Source organism: Microcaecilia unicolor, chromosome 1 (genome assembly GCF_901765095.1).
Source record: "Microcaecilia unicolor chromosome 1, aMicUni1.1, whole genome shotgun sequence".
NCBI lineage: Eukaryota > Metazoa > Chordata > Amphibia > Gymnophiona > Siphonopidae > Microcaecilia > Microcaecilia unicolor.
In genome coordinates this window covers 541,887,372-541,900,949 of record NC_044031.1, presented here as the reverse complement: position 1 = coordinate 541,900,949, position 13,578 = coordinate 541,887,372, and the positions used below count along the sequence as shown (strand labels likewise).

At 47.3% G+C, this 13,578-nt stretch overlaps 1 protein-coding gene across 2 annotated transcripts in view; it reads left to right on the top strand.

The window, feature by feature from the left end:
- RAD54B (RAD54 homolog B) overlaps positions 1-13,578 on the top strand; it is a 270,430-nt gene that overhangs the window by 21,795 nt on the left and 235,057 nt on the right. The window contains exon 2 of one of the 2 annotated variants that reach the window (XM_030216676.1): positions 2,477-2,624. In XM_030216676.1, coding sequence (XP_030072536.1) covers positions 2,490-2,624 — 135 coding nt within the window. In that variant the 5' untranslated portion in view covers positions 2,477-2,489. Of the gene's footprint in view, positions 1-2,474; positions 2,625-13,578 lie in introns of both variants that reach the window. The other variant, XM_030216683.1, reaches the window with a different exon arrangement.

The following is a 13,578-nucleotide window of genomic DNA, read 5'->3' as shown; positions in this document are numbered from 1 at the left end:
ATGTCATACCCAGCTCCCTGACAGCAGTATGCAGGTCCCTGGAGCAGTTTTAGTGGGTGTAGTGCACTTCAGGAAGGCAGACCCAGGCCCCCCCCCCTATCTGTTACGTTTGTGGTGGTAAATGTGAGCCCTCCAAAACCCACCACAAACCCATTGTACCCACATCTAGGTGCCCCCTTCACCCGTAAGGGCTATGGTAGTGGTATACAGTTGGGGATAGTGGGTTTTGGGGGGGGGGTTGGGGGGGCTCAGCACACAAGGTAAGGGAGCTATGTACCTGGGAGCAATTTCTGAAGTCCACTGCAGTGCCCCCTAGGGTGCCCGGTTGGTGTCCTGGCATGTCAGGGGGACCAGTGCACTACAAATGGGCTTGCATTTGGTCGTTTCTGAGATGGGCGTCCTTGGCTTCCATTATCGCCGAAAATCAGAAACGACCAAGTCTAGGGACGACCATCTCTAAGGACAAGCTAAATTTCAAGATTTGGGCGTCCCCGACCGTATTATTGACACGAAAGATGGGCGTCCATCTTGTTTTGATAATACGGGTCTCCCCGCCCCTTCACTGGGACGTTTTGCGAGGACGTCCACAGCAAAACTTGGGCGTCCCCTTCGATTATGCCCCCCTAAATGAATTATGTGCTTTGGTCTTCACCAAGGAAAATGTGGGAGAGATACCGATGCCTGAAGTGGTATTCCGTGCTGACAAGTCAGAAAAACTGAATGAAATCTCTGTAAACCTGGAAGATGTAATGGGGCAATTTGACAAATTGAAGAGTAGCAAATCGCCAGGACCAGATGGTATACATCCCAGAGTATTGCTAGAATTGAAAAATGAACTTGCAGAACTATTGTTAGTAATATATAATTTATTTTTTAAAATCAAGCCATGGTACTGGAAGACTGAAGAATGGCCAATGTAACGCCAATTTTTACAAAGGTTTCTAGAGATGATCCAAGAAATTACAGACCGGTGAGTCTGACGTTGGTGCTGGGCAAAATGGTAGAGACTATTATAAAGAGCAAAATTACAGAGCATATTCAAAAGCATGGATTAACGAGACAAAGCCAACATGGATTTAGTGAAGAGAAATCTTGCCTCATCAATCTACTACATTTCTTTGAAGGGGTGAACGAACATGTGGATAAAGGTGAGCCAGTCGATATTGTGTATCTGGATTTTCAAAAGGCATTTGACAAAGTACTTCATGAAAGACTCCAGAGGAAATTGGAAAGTCATGGTATAGGAGATAGTGTTCTATTGTGGATTAAAAACAGAGAGTAGGGTTAAATGGTCAGTATTCTCAATGGAGAAGTGTAGATAGTGAGGTTCTGCATAAGTCTGTATTGGGATTGCTGCTTTTATAAATGATCTAGATATGGGAATAACTAGTGAGGTAAAGTTATTCAAAATTGTTAAATCGCAAGAGGATTGTGAAAAATTGCAAGATGACCTCACAAGACTGGGAGACTGGGCATCGAAATGGCAGATGATGTTTAATGTGAGCAAGTGGAAAGTGATGCATGTGGGAAAGCGGTAGTTGTAACCTGGATTGGCCACTGTTGGAAATAGGATACTGGGCTTGAAGTACTTTCTGTCCGTATCAGTATGGCAACACTTATGTACTTAGAATCTGAGGAGAAATTAAAGTGCATCCTGTCAGGACGCCACAAAATTCTCTTTCATAATTCTTCTTGCTAATTTTCCAGTTCTTCTGCAGGCTGCTCTCCTGAACCTTATAAAGTACTTAACAGCAACTCCCTGTCTTTATGGATTCTGATTGCTACTGATTTGGTTCTTTGCCTAATACTATGCCTTCTGATTGTTGTGAACACACTTGCTGGATCTCCTCTTCTCCAGTATAATCCTCCCCGTTGATAATCCTGTCAACAAAAATAAGAGTTCAGCACTTCACTGTAGACTTGTCAGTTTTCCTTCCCCCCCCCCCCCCCCCACCCCGCAGTGTATACCTCCACTGGTCATAAGCCTCAACAATACACCCTCAACTTTTCTGCAGGTGAAAAGATGCAAAACTACTTTCTTATTTTTTTCTCGGTCAAAAGTTTTATTCAATACTCAGAACCTCAATGGCTGAGAAACCCTGAGCTATTTCTTGCTAGACTGGCAGAAAGGAACAAAGATAAGCTGCCCTCAAAAACTACTTCTACTTATAACCTCAATGAACTGATCAGGTCTTAGCTTGGCCATTCCAAACGAGGATAACCAACTGAAAAATATCTCCTCTTTTCTATTACGTAACACATAGCAAAAGGCAAGTGGTATCCCTCCTTAAGCAAATTTACGGTCAACATTAGAAATTTACCGAGGCACATACTGTAATTTGTAGACAATTTGTGAAGGGTTCAAATGGGAATGTAATTTTATTTTATTTTATGGCTTGAGTTTATCTAAACCCACATTGAAAAACATATAACAAAATCTTTTCTCTCTTTTTTTTTTTTTGTTTTGTTTTTAGAGCACTAGAGGAAGTATGAGAAGATCTGCTGCTCCAAGTCAGCTGTTGGGGAATGTGACAAAAAAGCCAAAGTTTTTACCTCCAGCAGAAATTAATGCAGATTGTGCAGATAAAGAAATTGTACAACTGAATCCTTGTAGTACAAAAGAGGTAAATGGCTGGGGGCACATCTTTATCTTATATCTGGCATAGCTTTTCCTATTGGCTCCTTGTATGGTCTTGTGACTCAACATTTGCGGACCCTTTTACTAACCTGCAGTAATCAAATCAATTCTTGTATACCGCTAATATTCCCTTCCATTAAGTTCATTCCCACTATTCCAGGACAAGTGGGTAGTTATGTCCATCGACCAGCAGGTGGAGATAGAGAATACAGAACTGAGCACCACGACATAGCTCCCTGCTAGCAGCTCAGCTTCTCAGTATCTTCTATCTTCAGCAGGTGGATGGACAGACTTCCTCTGTCTCTGGTTCTGAGGCCTTGCTCCTGGTCCAGTTGGCCAACTGGTTCCCGGTTGAGCATAGTGAGCAGATATACCTGGTGGTGCTGGGTCCCTGTCGTGCTTTCCCCCTGGAATATTCTGTGTTCTTATGGGAGCCTGCTAAGCAACCAGTCTGCTTCAGAAGATAAGGAACAGTGCAGGCAGCGCAGTGAGTTTGGCAGGCCGTTGGTGCTGTGCTCTGCCTTTACAGGGGGTTGGCCATGTCCCCTGGGAGCATAGACCCGGGGTAGTGTGTTCTCTGCTGTGCTTTGGGCCTCAGGACGTCCTTGGGAGCGATTTGTGTCTGTGCTCACAAAAAAAAAAAAGAAAAAGAGCTTTATGGTTGAGTGTGCTGCGCTCTGGTTTTAAAAAAAAAAAGCGCACAAAAGACAAGCGAGTGTGTAGTGTGGTGTGCCACATGCTTTCCCGCGCTGCAACAATCTTCGTCCATGGCAGCCCCCGCTGGGAGTGCGAGGAGCTGCCTGTCTTGCAGTGCGTGAGGTTCCTTCTTGGGCTGCTGCACAGTGTGCAGTCCGGTTCCCGAGTGGAGGGGTTGAGTTGGGGCTCACGCACACAGAGTGCCCTCAGTCGCAGCAATGCGTTTCTTGCAGCTCTGGTCCCCAGTGCAGCGTCTCGGCTTTTCGCCTCAGAGGGAGGCGGGAATGGCAGCCATTTTGTTTTCTGCCGGCGCGAGGGCCCCCTGAGTCAGAGCCTGTCCTTCTGGGCTTGTTCTCTTCCTCTGCCAGACTTTGGGTTGGTGCAAGTAGTTCCTTCTCCAGCGGCCCTAGCATCTCCTGGGGGACAGGGGACAGGGTTTTCCCCACCGGCTCCCAGGAGTTCGCAGCGGATAACACGTGGAGTCTTCGTTTTGTTTTGCTGCCATTGGTCTGCTCTATGGGGTCTCCTCTGTCAGAGCCCTTGGTGGAGGGTGAGCTCCCTCTGGGGGAGGGGGATGACCCTCAGGTGCTCGGTCTGTTTCAGCGGGGGATTTCGGCTCCCTGTTTTCGGTGGCGCTAGCAGCACTTCCCATAGCAAAACCCTTGGGGTTCTCTGGAGGAGAGTCGGGCGGCTAGCCTTGCGTAGGGCCTCAGGGGCTTGTCCAAGGTGTTCTCCATCATTCGGGGCCTGTTTACCACAATGTACAGTGCACTTGACTCAGGCCTGCAAGTTGGGAGAACCATGGCCCACTTTTCTCTAGTGCAGGGAGAAGGAAAAGCTCCGTTCTCTACACTGGACTCAGTGTCTGCAGTCACCTTGAATTTTCCCTTCCTGGTTGCAGGTGGCTTTGCCTCGCGGAATCTACTAGATGGGAAGCTGAATCAGACCTTGTAGCCCGTCTTGGAGGTGTTTGCATTAGGAGCTGCAGGCTTCTATTGGTAGCCTTTTGTCTTTGCTGCTGCATGCTGTCTTGGGTCGAGGACTGCGGCATGAACCTGTTTGCAGTGGCAGCAGCAGTCTGTTTCCCGGGGCAGTCCCGGGGCTGCCTGGTTGGAGCCACGTTTTGCCTGTCTGGTGGACGCTGTGTATGACATTCTTCGGGCTTCGGCCTAGGGTATGTCTTTGGCATTCACCACAAGCTGTCAGTTCTGCCTGTGGCCGTAGGCGGTGGTTGCCACCTCCAAGGCCTGCGTGGTCAGGTTTCCACTTTGGGGCACCTTTCTCTTTGGGTACACCCTCAGCGATTTGGTTCAGGAGCTCGGTGAGTTGGGCTCCAGCGTTTGCCAAGGGACATTCTTGGACCGCCATGTGGGCTCGGCAAGTGCCCGGTTTCATGTCAGCACTAAGGGTAGGCCTGGTCCTTAGAATTTTGGCCAGAGGGCTCGGTTTCGAGCCTGGCATTCTCCCTTCCAGGGGATGGGGAACCAGCAGGGCACTCGGGGTGAGTGGCTGCTGTCTCCCGGCCATCCTTGGGTGGCCTGGCTGGCTGGCTGGCCCATCTGGGCCGACATGGAGCCGCTTTCGGGCATTTCGGGATGTGTGAACTACCTTCTCCTCAGCTTAGGTGCTGGATTTTCGGGGTGCTGGCGTTCTCCCCTCTGGTAGCCCCTCTCTTCTTGCAGTCTCCTTGTCAGAGGGGGCCTCTGTCTGCTCCTCTCCAAGATTTTAGACTGTGCTGGGGAGGAACCGGCTACCTTGGTACATGTGGGTATTAAAGACATAGGAAAATGTGGGAGGGAGGTTCTGGAAGCCAAATTTACCCCCCTGTTTAAGCTGTGCAGTAATGCCAACACCCATTCAAAATGAATGGGCATCGCATGGCAGCCGCTAGCACGGCTGTTCCATGCACAGGCAGAACTCTGAAGTCTCAATGTGTGGATGAGACGATGGTGCAAGGAGGAGGGATTTAGATTTGTTAGGAACTGGGCAACATTCTGGGGAAGGGGGAGCCTGTTCCAAAAGGATACTCCACCTTAACCCATTAGTGCCCAATTTTCCCATATGGGCACTTATTATGGGAACATTGGGCACTAATGGGTTAACTGAGATGGAACCAGGCTGCTGGCACTAACATTTAAAAAGGAGATAGAGCATTTTAATGTAGAACCGGAGGTGGGAGAGGAGCTGACAGTTGCTCAGGAGTGCATGTTTCAGAGTGAGGTATCCGTGAAGGATACTATTACAAGACATTTAGGGAATCCAAAGTAGAGCGGTTTCAGCAAAGGTGAACGAAAGCCAGGAGTGTTTTAAGGGTAGAACAACAAAAGGTTGTAAGTTATCTCTTTCAATTATTCCTGTGTGTGTGTGTGTATATATATATATACACACACACACACACACAGTGCAATCCACTTAAGTGCAAGGGTCTGGGATCAAAGAAATGCATGCAGTTAACCAGAGCGTGCACTTAACCATTGTGTCCCAAAGAAGCTTGACATCTGATAAACATATGTGCAGTACTGTTTATTATACATACTGTATACAGTCTCAGTTAACTGACATTAGGCTTACTTGAAGTAATCAGTTATAGTCCTCTGTACACTCTTGGGTCTGTGAGTCCCATAGACTACGTCTGACAGACGGTAAAAACTGTCATAGCACTGACATCCAGTGGCCTCCAGATAGGCCTGCACGGTGTTGAGACTCTCCAGCGCTCTTGCAAAAGTGGCAGGAGGAGGTTGTTGAATTTCATCAGCATGTGCCTCGCTGCTCATTTCTTCATCTGTTCCATCATCAGCCGTTGTTGCCTGCGTGTAGGAGCATATCTCGAAATCACTGCTGTCTTCAGCTGTTTGTAGATCGTAATCAACAGCTACGCTAGCGATGGAACTCCTCTTCAGTAAAACCGGCTGGGATGTTAGTAACCTCTTCATCTGACGCGTTTGCAACAGCTGCACCTGTTTCGTCCCTCTCCACATCCTTAACAAAGCTTGCCCGCTTGTAGCAGTTCACAATGGTTGCCTTTGTAACATGATTCCAGGCTTCTTTCTGTATATGTAGGGAATCCAACAGTGATAGAATACGAGCCAGTTCAACAGCACCTTTATCCTTCCCAGCCTGGTCATCCATAACGCTCATCAGACGAAGTAGCACAAGAGCCCGATAATGTTGTTTGAAATTGGCTATTATGCCCTGATCCATAGGTTGGATCAGAGAGGTAGTGTTTGGTGGCAGGAAGACCACCTTGACGTTACACAGCCTGACAGCATCCCTGTGTGCAGCACAATTATCACAAAGCAGCAAAATCTGACACTTTTGTGCCCACATTCTAGTGTCTAACTTCTTTAGCCACTGCTTCCAAATTTCCCCAGTCATCCATGAATTTGCATTAGCCTCGTATGACACAGGAAGTCGCTTAACTTTCTTGAAGCAATGGGGCTGCTTGCTCTTTCCAATGACGAGGGGTTCCAACTTCTCACTCCCATCCATATTGCAGCAAAGGAGGATCGTCAGTCGGTTCTTTGATGTTTTACCTCCAGTAGTTTTGGCATGTTTGAATGCAAGTGTTCCATCAGGAATCGCTCGCCAGTAGAGACCATTTTCGTCAGCATTGAAAATGTCATGAGGTGCAAACTCGTTCAAGGTGATAGGAAGAACTGAAACAACCCAGTTTTCAGCACCAAAGTCATCAGTGTCTTGTTTCTCACCATGCTGTTTCTTGAATTTTATGCTGTTCTTCTCCTTCCATCTTTCCAACCATACAACAGTGGCTTTGAATTCAGTTAGTCCAAGACTTTCAGCTAGCTGGTTAGCTTTCTCCATAAGCAGTGGACCACTGACAGGAAACTGTCTGCTCCTGACTCGAGAAACCCACCGAAGAAGAGCATCTTCTACCTCCTCAGCTTTTCCTGCACGTTTTCGTTTCCTGTGTGGATTTGTATTGTTTTGCCAGTCTTCCAGAAGCTGGTCTTTATTGCTTCAAGACATGTGAAATTTGACTGGGATTGACACCATATTCTTTAGCAATAGATGCTTTACTTTCTTTGTTTTCTAATTTTTTAAGAACGTCTATTCGTTCAGCCAGTGTTTTAAAGTCTTACAGTTCCGCTGCCGCGATGATGACGACGGCCCCGGTGCATGCTCCAACAACATTCTTTCCCCTAATCTGCCTGGGGCAGTTAAAGAGGCGGTAAATTTGAAATCTCGGTTGTCACGCGCCAATCGGCTTCCATATTCCATGCACGCGCTTATGCGGAGTCTTTCCTGCAGAGGAGCGGTCTTAAACCATGCATATAAGCGAATCTTGCACTTATCAGTGTTGTGCTAAACCGAAGTTTGTCCCCATAGAAACTGATGGTGCCAAAAACGGGACCGATGTACGGCATGCAGTTAAACAGAGCATGTGCTTATCTGACGTGCACTTAAATGGAGTTCACTGTGTATGTGTGTGTGTATGTGTATATATATATATATATATATATATATATGCTAGAAGCTTAAAAAATAAAGGTAGGAGTGTTTGTTTTTTACTTATATGTATGGTTCTCCAAGGACAAGCAGGCTCCAATATTCTCACAAGTGGACGACGCCGATCCGCGTTGCCCGGGCCGGCATTTTGCCAAAATAAAAAGTAGAGCGGTTCGCGCTCCACTGCACATTCATGAGCGCCTTCCCGCCCGTCGCGTGAATGCAGTCTCCTTAGTTCTCCTTTTTTTGCGTGAAGAGAAGGTGCGCTTTTTCAGCCTCTCCTCGCTTGCCCGGTTCATATGAGCTTTTGATGCCTTTCGTCCATTTTTTTCCTCATTTTACATTGTGGTTTTCTTGTTTTCTCCCTTTAAACCCGTCCTTTATTTTCTTAGTAGTATTTTGCCTGGGTTTGTTTCCTTCCTTTTTTGATGTCATAGGGCCGTTTTTAGGGCTTGACACCACTCAGGTTCTTCCCTTCATTTTCCTGTGCCTGTCCCTTTTTAGGCACCATCGAGTCATTTAATTTGGCCAGCAAAGACTCCCAGTGGCTTCAAGTGCTGTACCCGGTGCAATCGGACGATCTTGGGGAAAGGGCACCCATTCTTAGCGTCTGCAGTGTCTTGGGTCCGACCATAGCCCTGCTAACTGTATTCTGTCTTCACATGAAGAAGAGGACCCAGGTTTCCCAAGAGGCTCAACGAGAGAATATTTTTTAAGCCAAGTCCAGTTCCTCAGCATCGAGGTCGGAGGTGTCAATGTCAAGCATCGCACTGGCATTGGTAAGCATGGCTGCTTCGAGACCCTTAGACACTGGGAGCAGTGAAGTGTCAAGTGGGTCTCCACCTGTCTCAAGAGCTCCTGTTGTGCAGGCCCCCTGGGATCGTTGAATGTCAGATACGATCCCAAGACGACGTGAGGATTCAACGTCCTCGACACTGAGGAGCCTGGGTGACTTGCTTTGGGCGAAGGCCATTCATAATCAGTCACCCTCAACACATGGTGCAGTGAGCTTCTGGGTGTCAAAGGATTCATCACCCGAGAAGCTTTTGCCGGTGTTGGCCCTTGATGAGTGCATCCAGGCCTTGCTTCCTGAGCTGCTGCGATGTGCATTGGTATCGGTGGGTGCTTGAACTTGCCAAACCTCCCGCTTCTGCCCTGCCTGGCCCTCAGCCTGCAGTTCGGCCTCCAACACCAGTGCTGCTTGTGACACCGGTGTCAACTGCCACCCAAGTTGGCACCCCCTTCAACGTTGGTGGAGGAAGCTTCACCGGAGTCGAGACGGAAGCCTGCTTCTCCACACAGCTCCCAAGGACATGGCTCCTTGGCATCGAAGCAGGTTCGGTCTCGGACGTCCCATAGGGAGATACTGTCCGACACCAAGGAGGAGCACTCCTGGGAGTCTGAGGAAGATCCCATATACTTTTCCTCAGATGAGTCTAATGGGATCCTCTCTGAACCCTCCCCACCACCTGAAAGGAGATGGTCTCTGCCAGAGAGCCTTTCATTTTTCCTTTAGATGTGGAAGATGAGCCCATTTCTAAAGGGTGCTCGAGGTCCTGGACTATACATCTCCTCCTAAGGAGGCTGTGACTGCACCTTTCCACGAGGTACTCAAGGAAGTCCTCATCAAGAACTGGGCGTTCCTTCTGTCTGTCCCTGTTGTGCCCAAAAGATATACACCCAGTATCGGACCCACAGTGAACCTGGGTTTGTAAGGCCTGTGAAGAGTACGAGGACACGGAGTGGGAAATTGCCAGGGAAGGGGAGAGAAGGGCTCCTTCAGGGTGGCCTGAGTCCGCCTATAGGGGTGGTCGCTGTAGATTCCGGTCCCCAAGGATCCAGCATGTTAGGGAAAGCAGGTGGTCACCTTCCTCAGAGGAAATAGTGAGAGCCAAAGACTACAATTCCCAGCATCCCCTGAGGGAGACATCAAGTAGAGCCGGGGACTACAATTCCCAGCAGCCCCTGAGGGAGACACAGAGAAGAGCAAGTAAGAATTATTCACACTACCAGTCCCAGAGGGCTAAGGGGAAGGAGGATACTCTGAGTAAGTTCAATCAGCGGAATGAAGAGCAGCTGGGAGGGGGCAGGGTAGAAGAACCCATGGATTGGCAATCGGGACGGTGGGGAGAAAGAGAGAGAGGAGAACCTGGAAGAGGAACCCATGGATATCTCAGCTCTTGCCAAAAGCTAAAGGTAGAGAGTTAAGAGGGCAGATGGCAGCCTGGTTCTCTGGCTTGATGCAGGGAGGCAAAAGGTGGCTGCATCAGAGGTGGGATTAAGGAACGAATGTTTCCACCTGGGTCAAGTGGGAGGTTGTCAGGAGTTGGTGCTGGCAGTGAAAGGGTGGGACCCTTACATAGGTGGACAGGGGGAAAAATGTTGAAGCGGAAAAGTGAACTGTTTAAATTGGGGGTTTGTGCTGTGATAAAAGTGAACAGTTTAAATTGGGGGTTTGTGCTGTGATAAAAGTGAACAGTTTAAATTGGGTTTTGTGCTGGGATAAAAGTGAACTGTTTAAATTGGGGTTTGTGCTGCAACACTGACTCTCTCCCTAATAAGGAAAGTTGAGGGAACCTGAGAGGGAGAAGGGAGCGCAAAGAGACTCTCCTTCCCCTTCCGTAGGAGAGGGGAAGGGAGAGAGAGAGGGATTGGTTCAGAGGAAGTTTGGAGCTGAGTGGGGGAAGTGGTGGTGGAATCCGAGATGCATTGAGGAGCCATACCCACCTAGGAGTCTTAGTCCCAAGCAGGGGACAGCTAAGAGGGAAAACCTCCAGACTGTAAAAGCGAAGAGGTTGAGCGAGATAGCCCTACTGTGGATTACAATATAGCTCTCCCTGTGGTCCGGTGGATTGCAAAGAACCATGTGGAATTCCAAACCCCAGAATGCGGAGGGTAAAAAGAAAACTTCCAGACTGTAAAAGTGCAGAGATCGAGCAGGGCAGGACACAGGCTGTGAGGGGGCCCTATCACGCTTCTCCATGGCTGGGAGCTTTATAGGCCTCAGTTGCCTCATGATTCCTTGGTGGTGAAGTCCGCTCTCAAAAGAGCCAGGATTACTAGGGACTATGTTTAGGGACTCCTGAGGCAGGCCTCTGTGGCCGAAATACGATTCATGTCGATTCGCTGCATTTTTTGTGAATAAAACTTCTGATGTGAACTCACTGAGTCTGTTGGACGTTTTTTTTACATCATCTTTATCATCTTCACTGTGTTTGCCTGCTTCTTTTGACATATGCGAGGGTCCTTTGTTCTGTGCTTGTTGTTGTCCCCTACATTGAACCAGATTCCCAATATCCAGAGAAGCAACATAATGTTTTACCTGACAATATTCAAATCTGTTTCCCCAAGATATTAGCTGTCCTTCCCACCTGAGGTGTTCCAATGAGGTTATGCCTTGTCATTCCCAAAGGGCAAATATGTTGGCCATCCCAGGTTCAAAATCTAGATTACCCCAAATGGGAAGTTGATCCGGTGACAGAAGGGTCTCTCCCTAGGTTTGTGATGAGCATACTCCACAGCGGACAAAGCAAGAGAATGTGACAAAAATATCATGGAAAGCCAGATTGCCAACAGTGAAGTAAAGAGGAAAAATTATATGGAGCATAAGTATGGTTGTTCTGTCTCCGAAGGGCTATGATATTGACAGTGACACTTCAGTCACCAATATGGTGTAACAAGAAGTCTGGTTGTACAATTTCATATTAGGCAATCCTAAACTGCCTTGACCCCAGCCTCCAACTAAGAATTGGAACTGCAATTTAGACTTCTTGCCCGCCCAACAAAACCAAGATATTAAATGATTGAGACTTTTCAGGTTTTCAGCAAGCACTGTCAATTTTATGACACTGAAGATATAGTAAAATTTTTGAACGTTTGATAGGAGAGTTAATGCCACCCACATTCCAAATTACAATATGCACTTTATATAATCGCTAAAATTTGTACTAACTAAAGATAAAGTTTACCAGCATACCATAAGGGGAGGTATCAGCCACCCCCCCTTACACCAAACAGCTTTTGAGCCTGTGTGAAGGTAAAGGCTGCGTGCCTGAGTGCCAATCCATCCTTATAGACTAAACCACAAACAGATGATAAAGAATTCCCCAAAACCCCCAGACCTCTCAAACAATCCCACCCCAGTCGTCCCTTCTCTCTCCCACTCCCCTGAAAATAACAAACCTCCAGCCCCATGCCTGTGAGTCCCCACAGTAGGAACTAACACATTTTTATGCCAACCCTGCCACAAAATCCTCCCTCAGAAATGTACCATACCAAATGCCTCCATAGTATCCCCCCCCCCCCTATAACTACAGAACATGCTTCACAACCTGGTGAATATCTAACAGAAGGAGACCATTTTTTAAAAAGGGAGAGATATGTGGAGAAAGCAGGAGAATAACAAAACTATAACCACAAATGTCCATTGCCCGCTCCATCATGACTGACCTCAGGTTGCTAAAGGAATTGGTCCGACTTGCACTCTGACCCCCATGCACAAATCCCTCTCACAGGAAGTGATAAACAAGGCAGCAAGAATCAGCATGTAGCGTTCCAAAGACGGCATAAGCTGCCCAGAGTCCAGGATTTTGAATTTTATATCCCTCTGGATAAAGACCCTACCCCAGACCTACAAGAAGATATCAAAGAATTGATAGATATATCCAGTGCTTTTTTTGTAGAAAAAAAGGTGCCGGTACTCATTATGGGCGGGGTCACCACATATGGCTCCACCCCTATGTTAGCCACACCCACATTAACCACACCCCCTATACCAGCCATGGCGCATATAAACAGACATCATTGAAAATATTACAGTACTATAGGAGAAAAAAATAACGTGATTTGCTAAGTAGTAGTAGTAGTATACCCAGTGCAAAATAAGACAGCCAATGTAAATTCTCAAATTGGCCATATTACAAACACTAAAATGAAAATAAAATGATTTTTTTTTCTACCTTTGTTGTCTGGTGACTGTTTTTCTTTCCATATTGGTCCCAGTCTGTGATTCTCCTTTCCTTTGTTTTCGCTTAACTCTTCTGTGCCATTTGTCATTTTTGTCTCCTTTTTCTTTGCTTTCTTCAATATTTTTCAGGCTCTCTCTCTGTCCAGATTTAATTCATTCTTACTATCCATTCTTTAATTTCCTTCATCTACCTGTGGCTTTTCATCTTTTCCTCACCCTTGTTCTCCCCATGCCCCTTCCTCTTATTCTCCAGTCTTTCTCTATTCCCCTTTTCCATCCAGCAGCTCTGCTTTCTCTCCCCATCCTTCCAGTGTCTCCCCTATTTCTTTCTGCATTCTTCCATCCAGCGTCTTCCCTCTTTCTTTCTTTCTGCATTCTTCCATCCAGCGTCTTCCCTCTTTCTCTCCCTATCCTTCCGTTTTCCCTCTCTCTCCCCATCCTTCCATCTGTTTTTCCCTCTCTCTCTCTCCCCATCCTTCCATCTGTTTTCCCTCTCTTTCCTCATCCTTCCATCTGTTTTTCCCTCTCTCCCCAATCCTTCCATCTGTGTTTTTCCCTCTCTCTCCCCATCCTTCCATCTGTTTTTCCCCTCTCCCCAATCCTTCCATCTGTTTTTCCCTCTTTCTCTCACTCCCCAATCCTTCCCTCTGTTGTTTTCCCTCTTTCTCTCTCTCCCAGTCCTTCCCTTTGTTGTTTTCCCTCTCTCTCTCTCCCCAATCCTTCCATCTGTTTTTCTCCTCTCTCCCCAATCCTTCCATCTGTTTTTCCCTCTCTCTCCCATCCTTCCATCTGTTTTTCCCTCTGTTTTTCT